This window comes from Artemia sp. Qi Xiang Cuo, chromosome 21 (assembly GCF_049724085.1).
Source record: "Artemia sp. Qi Xiang Cuo chromosome 21, ASM4972408v1, whole genome shotgun sequence".
In the NCBI taxonomy this organism is placed as follows: domain Eukaryota; kingdom Metazoa; phylum Arthropoda; class Branchiopoda; order Anostraca; family Artemiidae; genus Artemia; species Artemia sp. Qi Xiang Cuo.
In genome coordinates, this window is record NC_142814.1 from 37475119 (window position 1) to 37496049 (window position 20931).

At 35.2% G+C, this 20931-nt stretch overlaps 1 protein-coding gene across 1 annotated transcript; it reads left to right on the forward strand.

Annotated features, from left to right (window-relative positions):
* The first annotated feature begins 2514 nt into the window (after window positions 1-2514).
* Window positions 2515-2922, forward strand: LOC148939506 (protein GVQW3-like). The gene has a single exon (XM_089106897.1). The coding sequence runs from the start codon at window positions 2515-2517 to the stop codon at window positions 2920-2922; it is 408 nt and encodes a 135-aa protein (XP_088963023.1).
* Window positions 2923-20931: the final 18009 nt, after the last annotated feature.

Sequence of the window (20931 nt, forward strand, 5' to 3'; positions counted from 1 at the left end):
CTCGCACCTGTGCAATAGGGTCCCTGTTTCTAGTTGTTATGACGCAATTGTGTTTCCGTATTTTTATATGAGTAATTTGAGTGTGGACAGTATAATACACAAGTAGCAATAATAGGGGTTACCGGGGACGGCACACACGTGAGTGCTGCGTAACAAAGGCGCTCATCTTACGCAATGAAAGATAATGAGATAGCTTGGAAGATAAGTGGATCATCTTGCGAGAAGAGTAGGTACCCAAACCCTTAAAAAGTATAATTATGAGCCAGAGCGGAATGGCACTGTGACACTGTTTTCAAACACATCTGAGGGTGATTTTGCTTAAAGATACATTAGCACTCGAGAAAATTTAAACAATTATTTACCATATTTTAGGATTTGGACTCGGTATATTGGAAGCACCAGGAATTAGAGTTTAAATTGACTATAAATTACAAATCTAGTTAAACGAACCTTTAAAACAGGGCTAAGGAGTTGGAGTTCTACGGCTGTACCCACCTCCCTCCTTAGCAATCCCTTCCTGGGGTGAAGTTTGATATTAGAAGAGCATTTTTAGGTACTTTTGAGATATTTCCGCGAGCTATTAAAGAAATACAGCGCGGGACTACAATACATATGATTCATTCCATGTTTTATCAATTTTGTTTTCTTGATATTATATTCCCCCAGCTTAAAGTTAATTATACATTTTTGAAACGAATACACCTCATACGGCATTTCTGTCTCTGACGAACTATTTTTGGTTAGGACTGTTGTTTCGTACCACAAATCTCCTGAAAACATCGCTTTACTGAGGGACAGAATTTCTGGAAAAAAATAAATGTATATGTTAACTCTCATTTTATAGGACCACCTGCACCTTTAGAAACGATTGTGCAAGTGTAAGGCATTACTGCCACTGAAACTCGAGGCAATATTTTCTACGGTTTTTGTCAAGATGTCTCCAGATTGGTCTGGATTCTTTGGGATGATCTTGATTTTTTTTTTGTAAATTTGTGAGGATTTCCACACAATACTTACGATATCTATTAATACTTCCAGATTTCTATGTATTGGCTATAATTTTTATGAATTCGTAAGCAGTTCTCTATATTAATCAGATTTTTATAGAGATTGGCCTTGATTTTTGAAGTTTGCCATTGAATTCTACACTTTGGTCCTGTTTTCTTTGGTTTGATCTAGATTTCTAAGGTCGGGCCCTGATTTCTACACTTTGCTCTTGATTTTTTATGACTTTGCCAGGGTTTCTTTGTTTTGGCGAGGATTTTCTAGAGTTTGACAATGATTTCTAAACTTTGATCATGATTTCAATGGTATGGTTTTGATTTCTATGGTTTGGTCCGGAGTTGTAGGGCGGACTGTGTCTTGTAGATAAGAACATTATGATTTTTCGGGGAACACACTACCTTTCTTAGCTTTAATAATTCTTGGCGATAAGGCATAATCGGAGGTAAAAGTAGACTGAAGCTTATATTCTATCCATGAGTCGCCTTTGTCTCATTTTACTTTGTAAGAACATCAGGGATTATGATTTTTTCCTGGAAAACCAACTTTCTTGGGTTTAATATTTCTGGAAAATAAGGCATTTTCTAATAGCAGCAAGTTTTCCATCAAAGATAACAAATTTCTCTTAGAAGTAACAATTTTTTTTGTTAATGCTACCAAGTTTCTCTTAACCCTAAACATTTTCTCTTCGAAGTAACAACTTTTTTTTAATGCCAACAAACTTCTATTTAATTTAACAAACTTTTAAGAAAAACATGCTACTCCTAGCGGAAAACTAGTTATCATAGATGAAAAATTTTTACTTCTAAGGAAAGTATCTTATGATTGGCTCAAAGCTTGGAGTTATTAGAAAAAATTTCTTATTACTATGAAAAACCCTTTACTTTCATGAGACACTTGAGAGTCTTAAGTAAAATCCTGTGAGTATTAAGCAAAATAAAGTTGCAACTTCGAAAAGAAAAGTTGTCAGTGTCAAGAAAAACTTACTTCTTCTAACAGAAAACTTGTTAGCATAGACAGAAAATTGTTACATCTAAGAGAAATTTGTTATCTTTGACGGAAAACTTGCTGCTACTAGAAAAAATTTGTTACTATTAAGATAAACCTGTTACCTCCAAGATAAATTTGATAATATTAAGTAAAAGTTTGTTAGTATTAAAGAAAGATTTCTTACTTCGAAGAAAAAGTTTGTTACTATTAAGATAAAGCTGTTACCTCAATGAGGAATTTGATCGTATTAAGTAAAAATTGGTTAGTGTTAGGGAAAAAAGTTGTTACTTCGAAGAGAAAATTTGTTACTGTTAAGAAAACGTTGCTACTTCTAACAGAAAACTTGGTAAATTCAATAATTTCAATAAGTTCGTAGAACAGAACACTTAGAAATGATGAAATAAGTTCTAACCCTGCATGTATGCTTATCTAGGTAAATGATATTCACAGCCTGAAAACTGTTCATTTTGCTTTGTCCTTTCAGGTATAAGAAGACTCCAAAGTTATTGAATCACTGTAGAAATGGATTCGTCACTGATCGAGTACAGAGCAGTGATCAAATTCCACGTCACAGAAGGTTCTCCGGCTAGAGAAATCACAGATCGGTTGGCCAAGGTGTACCAGCAAGATGCTCCCAAGTATTCCACGGTCACCAAATGGGCCGCAGAGTTCAAGCGGTGCCGTCAATCCCTGGAATACGACCCAAGGTTAGGTCGACCTTCTGAAGTGACGACCCCGGAGGTCATCCAGCGTTTGGAAGACCTTGTCATGGCTGATCGTCGTTTAAAGGTCAAAGAAGTTGCAACCGAAGTTGGCATTTCTGAAGGGAGCGTTTTCAACATTCTTCACGACCATCTTCATCTCCCAAAAGTGTCCGCCAGATGGGTGCCTCGAAATCTTCAAGTGCAATATCGAGAGCAGCGGATGTAGCTCAGTTCACAACTTCTCGATCTCTACAGGAGAGACCCAGAAGACTTCCATTTGTGACTTGTGACTGGAGACAAGACCTGGGTACACCACTGGGACCCTGAGAGAAAGATCGACTCCAAGCAGTCGAAACACAGTGACTCGCCGCCTCCAAGGAAGTTTTGGACCCAGTCCTCTGTAGGCGAGGTGATGGCATCAGTCTTCTGGGATTCGAAAGGTCTCCTGCTAATCGACTACTTGCCCAGAAGGTCTACCATAACCGGTGCCTATTACTCGGATTTGATGGTTAAGTTGCACCAGGCAATCAAGACGAAGAGGCGAGGAATGCTGACTGGTGGTGCTCTCCTTCTTCATGACAATGCACCGGTGCACAAGAGCCGTGTGGCACAACCCACAATCAATCAGATGGGCTTCGAACAGTTGGATCACCAGCCCTAGAGTCCGGATCTGGTCCCAAGTGGCTTCCACTTGTTTTGTGCCAAGAAGTCCGACCTTCGTGGAAAGCGTTTTGGTGACGATGAGGAGCTGATGATCAGTGGATCAGTGACCGTGGATCAGTGGTTCAATTCCCAGTCACAAGACTTCTTCCATGCTGGAATTGCGGCACTTGAGCATCGGTGGTCTAAGTGCGTTGAAGTTAGGGGAGACTATACTGAAAAGTAGTGATGGTTTTGTTTTTATAAAATAAAATTTTGTATGTAGCTCTACGAACTTTTTGAACGCCCCTAAAAAGCTGTTACTATTGAGAAAAAGCTGCTACCTCCATGACAATTTGATCGTATTAAGTAAAATTTGTTAGTATTAAGGAAAAAGTTGTTACTTCTAAGAGAAAATTTGTTAGTTTTAAGAAAAGACTTGCTTCTTCAAATGGAAAACAGAAAAGTTGTTACTATTAAGAAAAAACCTGTTACCTCCAAGAAAAATTTGATAATATTAAATAAAAGATTGTTAGCGTTAAAGAAAAAGTTGTTACTTTGTAGAAAAAATTTGTTGGTGTTGAGAGAAACTCTCTACTTCTAACAGAAAACTTGGTAGCATTAACAAAAAATTGTTACTCCTAAGAGAAATTTGTTATTTTTGACGGAACACTTGCGGCTATTAAAAAATGCCTTATTTAAAAAAAAATATTAAACCCAAGAATGGTTAGTGTCCAGGAAAAAAATCATAATCCCTGACCTTCTTACAAAGCAAAAAGAGACAAGGGCGACTCATGTCTAGAATGTAAGTTTTACTCTTATTTTACCTTCGAAAATTGTTACTTATAAGAGAAATTTGTTATCTTTGCCGGAAAACTTACTGCTATTAAAAAAATTTCTTAACATTAAGAAAAAACCTGTTAACTCCTAGAGTAATTTGATAATATTAAGTAAAAGTTTGTTAGTATAAAAAAACGTTGTTACTTCGAAGAGAAAATTTTTTAGTGTTAAGAGAAACTTGCTACTTCTAACAGAAAACTTGGTAGCATTAACAAGAAAATGGTCACTTCCAAGAAAAAATTGTTATCTTCGACGGGAAAATTGCTGCTATTAGAAAATGCCTTATTGTCAAGATACATTAAATCCAAGAAAGGTTGGTGTTCCAGGAAAAACAAATCATAATCTCAGTCGTTCTTACAAAGCAAAAAGAGACAAAGGTGCCTCGTGTATAGAATATAAGTTATATAGAATATGACTATGCCTAGTGTAAAGTCTTCTTTTACATCCAACTATGCCTTATCGCAATGAAATATCAAAGCCCAGAAAGGCAGTATGTTCCATGAAAAATCATAATGTGCTTATCTACAAGACATAGTCAACCCTAAAACTCCGGACAAAACCTTAGAAATCAAAACCATACCATCGAAACCATGATCAAAGTGTAGAAATCATGGTCAACCTCTATAAAATCATTACCAAAATAAAGAAATCCTCACAAATTCATAAAAATCAAGAGCAAACTGTAGAAATCATGTTCAATCTCTAAAAAATCATTACCAAACAAAGAAACCCCGACAAATTCATAAGAAATCAAGACCAAAGTATCAGGGCCCGATCCTAGAAATCTAGATCAAACCACAGAAAACAGGACCAAAGTGTAGAAATCAATAGCAAACTTTAAAAATTAAGGCCATGTTTTGCTTAAGGCCTTCAGTAGTGTTTTGTCGTGATTTACCTTGTAACAGTTACATTCTCTTGATTTTTCAAAGTTCACTTTGGATTTCTTTCGTTGAAATGCAAGAGTTGAAATATTTCTGTAGTGTTTTGTCCTGGTTTACCTTGTCATTGTCACATTTTCTTGATTTTTCAAAGTTCATTTTGGATATTTTTCATTGAAATGCAAGAGTTGGAATTTTTCAGTAGTGTTTTGTCATGGTTTACCTTGTCACAGTTACATTCTCTTGATTTTTCATAGTTCATTTTGGAATATTTCAGTAGTGTTTTGTCGTGGTTTACCTTGTCACAGTTACATTCTCTTGATTTTTCAAAGTTTATTCTAGATTTTTTTCATTGAAATGCAAGAGTTGGAATATTTCAGTAGTCATTTGTCGGGGTTTACCTTGTCACACTTACATTCTCTTGATTTCTCAAAGATCATTTTGAATTTCTTTCGTCGAAATGCAAGAGTTGGAATATTTCAGTAATGTTTTGTTGTGGTTTACCTTGTCACTGTTACATTCTCTTGATTTTTCAAAGTTCATTTTGGATTTCTTTCGTTGAAATGCAAGAGTGGGAATATTTCAATAGTGTTTTGTCGTGGTTTACCTTGTCACTGTTACATTCTCTTGATTTTTCAAAGTTAATTTTGAATTTTTTTCGTTGAAATGCAAGAGTTGGAATATTTCAGTTGTGTTTTGTCATGGCTTACCTTGTCGCCGTTACATTCTCTTGATTTTTCAAAGTTTATATTGGATTTCTTTCATTGAAGAGCATGAGTTGGAATATTTCAGTAGTGTTTTGTCATGGTTTAACCTTTTACTGTTACATTCTCTTGATGTTTCAAAGTTTATTCTAGATTTTTTTCATTGAAATGCAAGAGTTGGAATATTTCAGTAGTCATTTGTCGGGGTTTACCTTGTCACACTTACATTCTCTTGATTTTTCAAAAGTTCATTTTGGATTTCTTTTATTAAAATGCAAGAGCTGGAATATTTCAGTGGTGTTTTGTCGTGGTTTACCTTGTCAGAGTTAGTTATTTTGAAGACCACACTTCTTTTCCATGACGCACAAATAACATTTCAAATAGGGATAAATCTTTTCATTAGACAGTGATAAACAATGACAAAACATTCTGGATATTTCGATCACAAATACAGTGACCGTATTCAGCAGATATACATCTGCAGATGACGCTCACTGCATACGTGATCGAAATATCCAAAATGTTCCGTCATTATTTTTCGCTGTCAAACTGTTCGCGGCAACGAACTGTAAGTAAGGAGTGACCCGACTCAATAGTAACCGAAACTCTAAAAACACGGAATTTTCATACCAATAGATATATCAAAAGAATCAGATTTTTATGCTGATTTTAAATATACAAGTTTCATCAAATTTAGTGTTACCCATTACAAGTTACGAGCCAAATAAAATTTGTCTTATTTCCAAAAAAGGGCGAAACACCCCTAAAAGTTGTAGAATCTTAATGAAAATCAAACCATCAGATTCAACGTATCAGAGAACCTAATTATAGAAGTTTCAAGCTCCTATCTGCAAAAATGTGGCATTTTGTATTTCTTGCCTGCAGAAGAAAGATCACGGATGCGTGTTTATTTTTATTTATTTTTTTTCCAGCGGTGGTCGTATCGACCCAGTAGTTCTAGAATGTCACGAGAGAGCTCATTTGAATGGATATTAAAAGTTCTTATTAAAGTGACAAAAAATTGGAGGGCAACTAGGCCCCCTCATACGCTCTTTTTTTCCCAGTTACCGGATCAGAATTTTGAGGCTGCCAATTTGTTCAACATAGTCAAGAATCTAACAACTATATCTTTGAGGACGACTTAATCCCCCACATTCCATGGGAGAAGGTCTGCAAGTTATGAACTTTGCCCATTGTTTACATAGGCCTAAAGTATTGGCTATTGGGAAGTATACAGGCGTTTTCAGGGAGGATTTTTTCTGGTTTGGGGAGAAGGGGGTTGGGTAAGGGATTGAGGGGGAGGAACTTCTCATGGAGGAATTTTTCATGGGGGAAGAGAATTTTCCACGAAGGGGCGCCGGATTTCCCGGTATTATTTAAAAACGATCAGAAATTAAATAAAAAAAACAAGTTTTTTCAACTGAAAGTAAGGAGTAACACTAAAACTTAAAACGAACAGAAATTATTATGTCTATAAGGGGGTTCACCCCTCGTCAATACCTCACTCTTTATGCTAAATTTTTTTTAGTACTTTCGAAATTGTTATTCATTCTAATTAAACGGCCGTTGGGATTCAGGGGTCTTTTCTTAAAGAATTGGAACAAAATTCGAACTTTAGCGTAAAGAGTGAGGTATTGACGAGGAAGCAAACCCCCTCATATACGTAATAATTTCTGGTCGTTTTAAGTTTTAATGTTGCTCCTTAATTTCAGTTGAAAGCACTTGTTTGTTTTATTTAATCTAATAAAAGGATTCATCACTACTTGAACTCAAGGCCGTATCTAGGGGGAGCGGCTAGGGGGGTTTGACCCCCCCCCCCAAATATTTGTCTGACTCGTAAAAACGTAACAAAAATCGATATAAACAAATTTTTTATGCGTTTTTGAGGTTTTTTGTGCACCCCCCCCCTTCCGAAAAAAAATCCTGGGTACGGCCTTGCTTGAACTGTTATTTACGCGTGAATTGAAAAATGAACTCCAATCCTTACAAAAGAAACTTGAACCTCCTATCGATAGACACTCTTAATGACAACTTATTTTAATATAGCTCTGCTTGGAATTATTTTAAGATCTATTTGATGAAGCCCTGAGTTTCAATATGTACCGGTGGTGGTAGTTCAAAAGATGGTAGGTTACGCACATATTATCAAGGAGAGAAAAAATTGAAAAATGTATTTTGGGCTATTAGCTCTAATTAAAAGCCAGTTCTTTGTATAAGGAATGATTTCTTTGGTATCTAATATATGGCAGAAAAGGACTTTATCAAAAGCTACGTTTCCCAGCTATTTTTATGAATAAGAAAACAGTGTGTGACGAAATTTGAAAAAAAAATCCAAGCATCTTGGGAACCAGAAGAGATAAAAGATAATAAATTGAACTGATCGATAAACCTCGCTTGACCTGAGGAAGTTAACTATAAATTTGAATTTTTTTAAAAATGCCACATAACACCTTGAAGTTATTGTAGCCAAAATTCTGCACACAATCCAATGAAGTTTTTTTTAGAGGTAATTCTTTGTAAAAGTATGCTGTCACTAACAGATGACTTTTTTTCCAGAATAGCCTAGGAATGTCATTTTTCAATCACATATTTTGTTTTAGTCAACACAATTAATCACTATTCTTACATGGGATTCTCTCTCCTTTCAATCATATTTTTGCAGGTCAACTATGAACTGTCTACTAGAAAATTACTTCTTACCGGGTTTTAACGTAGGTTCCTATGAAATTCCTTTGTTGATGATGCAAGCTATTTTTTTATCTGGGCTCGACCTTTTTTTTAAATATACAAGCTTCACATTCATTAGCTATTATGCCTGAGGTCCTTCCCATTTAGCTTGATTTTTTTCAGCCCGATCAAAGCATTAATAAATTTGTTCCGTATGTTTTATCTTTTACTTTAAGTAACCCAGCTAGTAATCTGTGTTTAAACCCTGTAAGTTTAAGTTCAGTTTCTCATGAAACTTATTCCATTGTTTTGAGAGCTAATCACCTCGAACAGAGATCTCAATTGGATTAGAGGGGACTTTACTGACTAGAGTTTTGATCCCCTATTTTGGGGGGATCCCCCTCACAAATACCTTTTTTGGGTGTGTTCATTGAAAAAGGTCTTTTTGGGATTTTTATTAAAACAAACGAAAAATTTACCCCCTCCCCTTCTCTCACCACTAAATACGCGTGAACTGATTCCCCGGTCTCAAAAGAGACCGGTCATTAATTAAGGTTATGAAAATAACCTTAAGTCATAAATCCAGCGCAATCAGAACAAGAGTCATAGATTAAATATAACCTTATAGAGGACCAATAGTTCTGTGAATGAACTTTTGGCCTTGAGGTTCTCTATGGATGGTTAGTGATAAACCTACCGTATAATTATATATATTCATATGAAAAAAAGAATCAAAATTAAAAATAGATATCTTGAAGAGAAAAGCCTTCTGTGTAATGCATGCAATTTAGTGATTCGTCACAGACGTATTCACAGTAACATCATGAAATTTATAATTTGAAGACAGTGGTAACCGTACTTTCCTAACTTCCTTTCTTTAATTACCCACTTAACAGAAATGATACAAATTAACATAATTTATTACCATATTTTATCTGTTTTATTTTTCAAATGCATGTAAATGAGCAGCGCAATTATCTTCGTAATTAACGCCAGTGTTTACATGTTTAGCGTAAAAACTTGAAAAAAAATATTAATTTTCATGTTTTTTTAAGTTATGAATAGGGTTCAATTTTTAAATATATGTATTTTTTTCATATTTAAATTTTTATGTATTTCATGCCTCTTTTTCTTTCTCAACTCTGGTTTAACAAGGTAGTTTGTCAAGGCAAAGATCATACTTTGCGAATTTGCGAGTTTTGCGAGTTTTGCGAGTTTGCAAACAGATTGTTTTGCTTGAAATTTGTACATCTTTATAATTTCTGCACGGTTTTTACCATTTTTTCCCTCTCTGTAATCGCAAGACAAAATTTGCTACCGCCGTTGTAATTTTTTGAAATGAATTGAATAAACTACAAAATTCTTTTTTATGTTTAGCAATATATTCTACTTTTTAATTAAGTTGTAAAAATCCATTTCATAAAGCTAGGTATACTTGCTTTGAATGTTCTGATCCCTGTGATCAGGAGTTAAAAAACAAAACAAAAAGAAAATCCGAAGAAACAGTGAAACAGAGGAGAAAACATACAATCTTCAGGTAGGCAAGTGCTATTTTACTTCACTTTGAGACAAGGGGTGTAGAAGTACCCAAATTCAGAGCTTAATTTACGTCTAATTACTATCCCTGCACTAACAACTGACTTCAGACCTAGCCCCTTCTATTCAGGTAATCGGGACACTTTGTTTTATTATGTCCATATATAAAAAAAAAATTGCACTTAAAATATAGCGTTTCGGTCACTCCATTTTTGCGTCCTTTTTTTTCTTCTGAACGTTTATGGTTTCTTATCCTATTAGAAAAAAAAAATGATAAAAACGATTCTTTTTTTAAATTAACAGTGCAGATCAAACAGCAGTGAACAGCCTGACCAAGGCTGTATCCAGGGGGGTGCCTGATTTTCGAAAAAGGGGAAATACCCCTTAAAGGTCGTAGAATTTTAATGAAAATCATACCATCAGATTCAGCTTATCACAAAACCCTACTGTAGAAGTTTCAAGATTCTATCTGCAAAAATGTGGAATTTTGTATTTTTGCCAGAAGAAAGATCACAGATGTGTGTTTTTTCGTTTGTTTGTTTTTTTGCTGTTGTTTTTTTCCCAGGGGTGACTGTATCAACTAATTGTTCCTAGAATTTCTTGAGAGGGCTCATTTGAACTGAAATTAAAAGTTCTAGTGCCTTTTCTAGGTGACCCAAAAGATTAGAGGCAACTAGGTCCCCTCCCCTGCCCCTTTTTCCCAAAATCGTACGATCAAAATTTTGAGATAGTCATTTTGTTTGAGATAGTCATCATGATTGAAAGGCCCAATAACTATGCCTTTGGATGTAACATGACCCTCCCCCCACAGCCATAGGGGAAAGGTCTTTAAGTTATAAAATTTACACATTGTTTGCGCTTAGATTTTGTTATTGGGAAGTATGTATACATTTTCGTATGGTGGAGGACGAACTTTCTGGTGGGGTTTATTTCATGGGGGAATTTTCTATGAAGAGGGAAGTTTCCAGGGGGTGAACTTGTAAGGGAAAACTTTACACTGGGGAAATTTGCCGGAACTCCTTAACAAAATTCTTTTTGTGTGTCTTGCTTTCTCTTTTCCGTCTCAATTTACGCATGGAGTTGTTAAGGGTAATTGTCAAGGGTAAATTTTCCCCGGCATTGAATTGTCTAGAGACTATTTCGGTGGGGAGGGGGATTTCTCCATGGAGGCGGGGCCAGATATCCTGGTATTATTTAAAAAATTATCAGAAATTAAATAAAAATAAATTGTTTCAACTGAAAGTAAGAAGCAACATTAAAACTTGAAACGAACATAAATTATTACGTATATGAAAGGGAATGCCCCTTCCTTAATACCTCACTCTTTACGCTAGAATTTGAATTTCGTCCCAGTTCCATACGAACGACTCCTGAAACATAAGGGTCGTTTAATTAGAACAATAAGAAGCTTTTTTTAAAAATACAAAACAACTTTAGCGTGAAGAGCGAGGTGTTGAAGAAGGGGCAATCCCCTTCATATAGTAATGATCTCTATTCGTTTAAAGTTTTAATGTTGCACCTAGTCTAGCACACTTATCCTTAGCTGTTTAGCACACTGGGTGGCCGGTGTTTACCCCCCCCCCCCGGCGAATAACCCCCCCCCCCCCGGAAAATACCCCCCTCCGCGGAGACATGGCTAATTGTAGAAAGAAAAAAGCCAAGACGGATTTTCCAAGTAATTGAGAGGCAAATGTTTAAATGGCTGGGGCACGGGTAAATGGCGGGAGTAAGCATGACTCTCTTATTGGATACATACTTGTTTGTTAGTTTGTGGAAAGGCATGCCTGTCAAGAGTCTCAGGCATGTTGACCAAGAATTTAAAATTGACATTAGACAGTTAGATTGCCTGTAATGAGAGGCAAACGAGGCACGCCCGCCTATGGTCTTAAGAAAGTCTAACTATTCACGGCATTAGACATCCGTGAACAAGTGCTAGAGCGAGAGAGAAATTTGGGGCAAGTTTTTGGGGGTGTCAACCTGCCCAGAGTCCCAGGCAAATGACCCAAAACTTGAAAAATTGAAATTTGCTCAGATTGCGGGACTGAGCTGTGCCAATGAATAGGTGCTATCTGGAAGATGATTGGAAAGAAACTAGGTGGAGAGAAGCACAGTATAAGGGTACAATTATAGAACCCAAAAATTGGGCTTCTATGGTGGAAGCAGCAGACATGGGCTAGATTGGGACGCCTTGTGAAAATGAATATACTGTTGCTATGTCTGTTGCAGATGGTTAGCGCGCGGGGGGGGGGGGTATTTTCCTGGGGGTATTCGCCTAGAACCAGCACACTGATAGGAGCTAGTTTTGTATTAATTTAGGAATTAAGCAGAATTGTGTTCTATACCAATTTATATGGATCGTTTTGATGGACTTTGTCTTGCGGAGCACCGGAAAGGCAATGGGAGAATACGGAATCAAATGGGGAAGAAAAAATTTCCTGGACTTAGATTATGTTGATGATTTAAGCATCCTAGATGAAATTGTAAGCAAAAGGAATAAACTTTCAGGGACTTTGCAAGTTCAGGGTACTAGAATAGGTTTGAAAATTAATGTTAAGAAGACTAATTCACAAATTCTAGGAATAAGTGAAGATGAAAAGGTGACGTTGGGTAACGAAAAGATAAAAAAACTGGACTGCTTCATCTACCTTGGTAATATTATTGGTGGGAGCAGTGAAGATGTTAAAAGTAGAACAGCCAAGGCTCGGTTTTTTTTTTCACAATTGAAAAAAGTTTGGAAGAATAGGAAGATACGTCTGCGAACAAAGATTAGAGTATGGGAAGCTACATTGATGACGTGGTCAAATATGGTTTTGATGCATGGGTGCTGTGAAAAACGAAAGAATATTTGCTAGATGTTTTCCAGAGAAATCGTCTACTTATCGTTTTGGGTACCGGACTGACTGACCGTATTTCAAACAGTAGGCTGTACGAAAGGTGTAGTTCAATCCCACTTTCTAGGGCTATAATGAAAGAAGGGTTGAGATGGCTAGGGCACTTTCACCGGATGAAGGGTGACAAATTGCCAAAGATTGTCCTTTTCGGTCAACCATCTAAGGCTAAACGGAAAGAAGGCCGTCTGCGACTGGGGTGGGACGATGTCGTAAAGAAAGATTTAAGAGAAATAGAAACTTCCTGGGAGGGTGTAAATAGGGATGCTTTGAACAGATTGGAATAAAGGAGGAGCGTGCGTACCTGTGTTGGCCTCAGGCGGTTTGGTGCTGCAGTAAGTTGCAGTATTGATATATATATATATATATATATATATATATATATATATATATATATATATATATATATATATATATATATATATATATATATATATATATATATATATATATATATATATATATAAGTAGAGGAGGGGGTACCAGCGCCACGCGACACCCCTGCTGCCACCTACAACTTTTTTTAACACCATATATTGACACGAGAACCACGTGGTGTATGGTTTTTGTCAATGAGAATTTGAAAAACAGGAATTTTGTCACATTTATGTATGTTTTCATGGATGGTTATGTGTGCTGGTCGATTTATTTGATGTCTTTCATGGATGTTTAATGGTTTTTGTCAGTGAGAATTTGAAAAACAGGAACTTTGTCACATTTATGGATGTCAACAGCAATTAATGTCTGTTATATTGTTTTTTCAGTGAGAATGAAAAAACAGGAATTTTCTCACTTGGATTTATATAATTGCTAGGGGAAATTATTGATTCACGAGGGGGGAATTAAGAAACAAACATGGCTTCTTTGATCTTTAGGTGAACCTAGCCTGTAAACTTGATCACGTCACGAGTAGCGCCTGAGAACTCGATTTACATAATCGCTAAGGGAAATTATTTATTCACGAAGGGGAGAATTAAGAAACATTAAGGCTTCTTTAATCTTAGGTCTGAGGGATAAACGTTCTTTAGGTCAGAGAGAAAAATTAATATTCTATTTTTAAATAGGGCTTCATTGATCTTTAGTGTCAGGAATTATAATTGACATCACTTGTTATCTTGGAATTATGCGGGAGTCTAAAGAGATAGAAATTCTATTTTTAAATACGGCTTCACGGAGCTTTAAGTCGGAGAGATAAATTGATATTCTAACGAAACCCTAATAGTTTAGCTAGGAAAATTTATGAGATGAAGAGATTAACGTAGGAAAGGGTTTCCTAGAAATTTGAAATGCGTTAGCGCAGAGATGCCAAACAAAAGGAACACGCTGAAATTACGTTTAGGGATTATTTGGGCGAAACCGTTTTATCCTTTTTATGGGATTATTTCGGCGAAACAGTTAGAGACATTTTGAAAGAAGATTTTAGGAAAGGTTTTAGAAGAGAATTTGAGGGTGAAACTCTGTGGTCGTTATAATACACAAGTTCCATTTGAACAGTGTTGTGAGGTCCTCTACCCCAACCCCAAAGGGTTCCGATACCCCACCCCAAACCCCAAGGAAGCCCCAGGTACTCAAAGGTCCCCCAAGCTCCCAAAGAGCCCCAACCCCCCCAAACACCCTCTTCAGACCCTCAAAGGCCCTCCTCTGGTCCTCAAAGGGCCCCCCGGACCCCCAAAGGGCACCCCGGACCCCAAAGGCCCTCCCCCCGGTCCTCAAAGTCCCCCGGGCTCCCCAAGAGCCCCCGGCGCCCCCCAAGGCCCACCCAGACCTCCAAAGGCCATCCCCCGGCCCCCCAAAGGCCCATCGAGCGCCCAAAGGACCAACGGGGTCCCAAAGGCCCTCCACCGGTCCCCAAATGTCCCCCAGGCCCCCAACTGTCCCCCTGGACCCCCAAAGGCCCTACCTGTGCTCCAAAGGCCCTCACTGTGCCCCAAAGGCCCTCCCCCGGCCCCAAAGGTCCCCCGGACCAGAGAAGCGCTGCCGGGATGCGCCGTGGGCCAGGAAAGCGCCGCAGGATGTGCCGCAGGGATGCGCCGCGGGTCAGGAAAGCGCCGCAGGATGCGCCGCAGGAAAGCGCCGCAGGATGTGCCGCAGGTATGCGCTGCAAAAAAAAGTAAACTAAAAAGTAAAAATTTCGATCACAGAAGGGCACCCTCCCCAAGGGTCCCCAAAACACCCTCCCGGGCCCCCCCAAAGAGTCCCCCCTCCATTTTTTTTAATACTTTTTATGGCTTTATTATATCTTTTCAGAACAAGTTCCAGAACCTATTTTCCAGATCCACTTTTCAGAACAACTTCAGAGCAAGTTACTTTCTTAATGTCCCTCCTAAACCCATTTTCTAACTTGAAGTACTTATCTTTTTCACCCGAAACTATACTTTACACCTTTTTGGATACCTCAACACCAAGAAAAATTTTTCAAAAGTCATATCAGAGCAAGTTACTTTCTTAATGTCCCTCCTAAACCCATTTTGCAACTTGAAGCACTTATCTTTTTCGATCACAACAATACTTTACATCTTTTTGGTTACCTCAACACAAAGAAATACATTTCAAAGACCATTTCAGAGCAAGTTACTTTCTTAATTTCCCTCCTAAACCCATTTTCCAACTTGAAGTACTTATCTTTTTCACCCTCAACTATACTCTGCAGCTTTTTGGATACCTCAACATCAAGAAATTCTTTTCAAAGACCATTTCAGAGCAAGTTACTTTCTTAATGTTACTCCTAAACCCATTTTGCAACTTGAAGCACTTATCTTTTTCACCCACAACTATACTTTACAGCTTTTTGGATTCCTCAACACCAAGAAATACTTTTCAAAGACCATTTCAGAGCAAGTTACTTTCTTAATGTCACTACTAAACCCATTTTCCAACTTGAAATACTTATATTTTTCACCGAAACTATACTTTACAGCCTTTTGGTTACCTCAACACCAAGAAATACTTTTCAAAGACCATTTCAGAGCAAGTTACTTTCTTAATGTCCCTCCTAAACCCATTTTCCAACTTGAAGTACTTATCTTTTTCATCACAACTATACCTTACAGCTTTTTGGATACCGCAACACTAAGAAATACTTTTCAAAGACCATTTCAGAGCAAGCTACTTTCTTAATGTCGCTCCTAAACCCATTTTCCAACTTGAAGTACTTATCTTTTTCATCCCAAACTATACTTTACAGCTTTTTGGATACCTCACAACCAAGAAATACTTTTCAATGAACATTTCAGAGCAAGTTACTTTCTTAATCTCCCTCCTAAACCCATTTTGCAACTTGAAGTACCTATCTTTTTCACCCACAACTATACTTTACAGCTTTTTGGATACCTCAACACCAAGAAATACTTTTCAAAGACCATTTCAGAGCACGTTACTATATTAATGTACATCATAAAACAATATTCCAACTTGAAGTACTAATTTCTTTCACCCGAAACTATACTTTACAGCTTTTTGGTTACCTCAACACCAAGAAATACTTTTCAAAAGTCATTTCAGAGCAAGTTACTTTCTTAATGTCCCTCCTAAACCCATTTTCCAACATGAATTACTTATCTTTTTCACCCGGTACTATACATTACAGATTTTTAGATACCTATAAGCTAAGAAATACTTTTTAAAGAACATTTTAGAGAAAGTTACTTTCTTAATTAAAATCATAAACCCATTTTGCAACTTGAAATACTTATTTTTTTCACCCACAAATATACTTTAAAGCTGTTTGGGTACCTCAACGCAAATAAATACTTTTAAAATACCATTTCAGAGCACGTTACTTTCTTAATTTCCCTACTAAACCCATTTTGAAACTAGGAGTACTTATATTTTTCAACCACAAATATACTTTACAGCTTTTTGGATACCTCAACGCCAAGAAATACTTTTCAAAGACCATGTCAGAGTAAGTTACTTTCTTAATGTCACTCCTAAACCCTTTTTCCAACTTGAAGTACTTATCTTTTTCACCCAAAACTATACTTTACAGCTTTTTGGATACCTCAACACAAGTAAATACTTTTCTAATACAATTTCAGAGCAAGCTACTTTCTTAATTACCCTCCTAAACCCATTTTCTAACTTGAAGTACTTATCTTTTTCACCCAAAATTATACTTTACAGCTTTTTGGATACCTCAACACCAAGAAATAATTTTCAAAAGTCATTTCAGAGCAAGTTACTTTCTTAATGTCCCTCCTAAACCCATTTTGCAACTTGAAGTACTTATCTTTTTCGATCACAACAATACTTTGCAGGTTTTTGGTTACATCAAAACCAAGAAATACATTTCAAAGACCATTTCAGAGCAAGTTACTTTCTTAATATCCCTCATAAACCCATTTTCCAACTTGAAGTACTTATCTTTTTCACCCTCAACTATACTTTATAGCTTTTTGGATACCTCAACATCAAGAAATTCTTTTCAAAGACCATTTCAGAGCAAGTTACTTTCTTAATGTCACTCCTAAATCCATTTTGCAACTTGAAGCACTTATCTTTTTCACTCACAACTATACTATACAGCTTTTGGGATACCTCAACACCAAGAAATACTTTTCAAAGACCATTTCAGAGCAAGTTACTTTCTTAATGTCCCTCCTAAACCCATTTTGCAACTTGAAGTACTTATCTTTTTCACCCACTTTCTCAATGAAAAAGAAATTAGTTTTTAATCAATTCTATTTTTTCCAAATAATATAAAAATTTTCCACTTCGGTTCAGATTTTTCTCAAGGGGATGAAAAAATTTAAAATAATGTTCCAAATTTTCTCAACAAAGTGAAGAAAAGTTTTTGATCTCTTCTGAATTTTACCAAAGAACACGCTCCAATTCTAATTTCTCCAGAGAAAACAAAAATCTTCCATTTCAGTTCTTTATTTCACAAAGGCATAAAGAAATTTAAAATTCAATTCTAATTTTTCGGTGGAAGATAGAAAAAGTAATACCAAACTTGTAAATATTTTCATGGAAGATGAAAAGTTCTTGTCCAATTTAAAATTTTCTCAAAGAAGTGAAGAAAAGTTCAAGTTCTCTTCTGAACTTTACCAAAGAACACACTTCAATGCTAATTTCTCCAGAGAAAACAAAAATCTTTCACTTAAGTTCTTAATTTCACAAAGACATAAAGAAATTTAAAGTTCAATTCTAAATTTTTCGGTGGAAGATGGAAATAGTAATACCATACTTGTGAATATTTTCCCGGAAGATAAAAAGTTCTAGTTCAATTTACAATTTCCTCAACGAAGTGAAGAAAAGTTCAAGTTCTCTACTGAATTTTACTAGAGAATACAATATAATTCTAATTTCACCAGAGAAAATAAAAATCTTCCACTTAAGTTATTTATTTCACAATGACATAAAGAAATTTAAAGTTCAATTCTAAATTTTTCGGCGGAAGATAGAAAAAGTAATACCATACTTGTGAATATTTTCATGAAAGATAAAAAGTTCTAGTTCAATTTACAATTTCCTCAACGAAGTGAAGAAAAGTTCAAGTTCTCTTCTGAATTTTACTAAAGAACACAATTCAATTCTAATTTCACCAAAGAAAATAAAAATCTTCCACTTAAGTTCTTTATTTCACAATGACATAAAGAAATTTAAAGTTCATTTCTAAATTTTTCGGTAGAAGATCGAAAAAGTAATACTATACTTGTGAATATTTTCATGGAAGATGAAAACTTCTAGTTCAATTTAAAATTTTCTCAAAGAATTGAAGAAAAGTTTTTGATCTCTTCTGAATTTTACCAAAGAACACGCTCCAATTCTAATTTCTCCAGAGAAAACAAAAATCTTCCAATTCAGTTCTTTATTTCACAAAGACATAAAGAAATTTAAAGTTCAATTCTAATTTTTCGGTGGAAGATAGAAAAAGTAATACCAAACTTGTAAATATTTTCATGGAAGTTGAAAAGTTCTTGTCCAATTTAAAATTTTCTCAACGAAGTGAAGAAAAGTTCAAGTTCTCTTCTGAACTTTACCAAAGAACACACTTCAATGCTAATTTCTCCAGAGAAAACAAAAATCTTTCACTTAAGTTCTTAATTTCACAAAGACATAAAGAAATTTAAAGTTCAATTCTAAATTTTTCGGTGGAAGATGGAAAAAGTAATACCATACTTGTGAATATTTTCCCGGAAGATAAAAAGTTCCAGTTCAATTTACAATTTCCTCAACGAAGTGAAGAAAAGTTCAAGTTCTCTACTGAATTTTACTAAAGAACACAATACAATTCTAATTTCACCAGAGAAAATAAAAATCTTCCACTTAAGTTTTTTATTTCACAATGACATAAAGAAATTTAGAGTTCAATTCTAAATTTTTCGGCGGAAGATAGAAAAAGTAATACCATACTTGTGAATATTTTCATGGAAGATAAAAATTTTTAGTTCAATTTACAATTTCCTCAACGAAGTGAAGAAAAGTTCAAGTTCTCTTCTGAATTTTACTAAAGAACACAATTCATTTCTAATTTCACCAAAGAAAATAAAAATCTTCCACTTAATTTCTTTATTTCACAATGACATAAAGAAATTTAAAGTTCATTTCTAAATTTTTAGGTGGAAGATAGAAAAAGTAATACCATACTTGTGAATATTTTCATGGAAGATGAAAAGTTCTAGTTCAATTTAAAATTTTCTCTAAGAAGTGAAGAAAAGTTCAAGTTCTCTTCTGAACTTTACCAAAGAACACAATTCAATTCTAATTTCACCAGAGAAAACAAAAATCTTCCACTTAAGTTCTTTATTTCACAATGACATAAAGAAATTTAGAGTTCAATTCTAAATTTTTCGGCGGAAGATAGAAAAGGTAATACTATACTTGTGAATATTTTCATGGAAGATAAAAAGTTCTAGTTCAATTTACAATTTCCTCAACGAAGTGAAGAAAAGTTCAAGTTCTCATCTGAATTTTACTAAAGAACACAATTCAATTCTAATTTCACCAGAGAAAATAAAAATCTTCCACTTCACATCTTTATTTCAAAAGGACATAAAGACATTTAAAGTTCATTTCTAAATTTATCCGTGAAAGATAGAAAAATTAATACCATACTTGTGAATATTTTCATGGAAGATGAAAAGTTCTAGTTCAATTAAAACTTTCTCGACATAGAGAAGAAAAGTTCTCTTCTGAACTTTATCAAAGATTGCACTTCAATTCTAATTTCTGAATAGAAAATGAAAATATTCCACTTCAGTTTTAAGTTCCCCAAAGAAATAAAGAAATTTAAAGTTCTATTCTAAATTTTTAGATGAAAGAAAGAAAAAGTAATACTATAATTGTGATTATTTTCCATGAAGATCAAAAGTTTCCCTTTATTTATAATTTTTCTTAAATTTGGTTCTGATTTTTCTCAAAGAAATAAAAAATTTAAAGTTCTGTTCCGAATTTTTCATAGAAGATAGAAAAAGTTATACATTGATTGTGAATATTCAACATGTATATATGGAACTCCACTTTAATTCAGAGTTTTCTCGAAGAAGTGCAAAATGTTCAAGTTCTCTTCTGAATTTTCTTAAAGAAGAGAAAAAGTTAGCTCAATTCTGAATTTTACCCATGAAAATGAAAAAACCTTCCACTTCAGTTCAAAATTTCTCAAGGACATAAAAATTTAAATTTCAGTTCTAAACTTTTATGTAGAAGATAGGAAAAGTTATACTATGATTGTGATTATTTTCCAGTGAAGATAAAAAGTTCCACTTTAATTATAATTTTCTTAAATTCATTTCCGTTTTTTTTCAAAGAGATTAAAAATTTAATTTTTTTTAGTTAGGTTAGGTTAAATTATCATGAGCGCTCATGATAAGTTAACCTAAACTTTTCCGGCGATTATGGTTAGGTTAGGCTAGATTAAGTTAGGTTAGGTTAAGTTAGGTTAGGTTAGCCCACGTACGCTTCACTTAGGTTAGCTTAGGTTAGGTGAGAGACAGGCAAAAAGTTAGGTGTATGATTAGGTTAGGTTAGGTTAGATTAAGTTAGGTTAGGTTAAGTTAGGTTAGGCTAGGTTAGCCTACGTACGCGCGCGTACGTAGCCTAACCTAACTTAACCTAACCTAACTTGTAACTAACTTGTAACCTA

What these genes read in the sequence shown, in the direction of transcription:
- LOC148939506 (XM_089106897.1), top strand. Translation starts at nt 2,515, where the DNA reads ATGGATTCGTCACTGATCGAGTACAGAGCAGTGATCAAATTCCACGTC.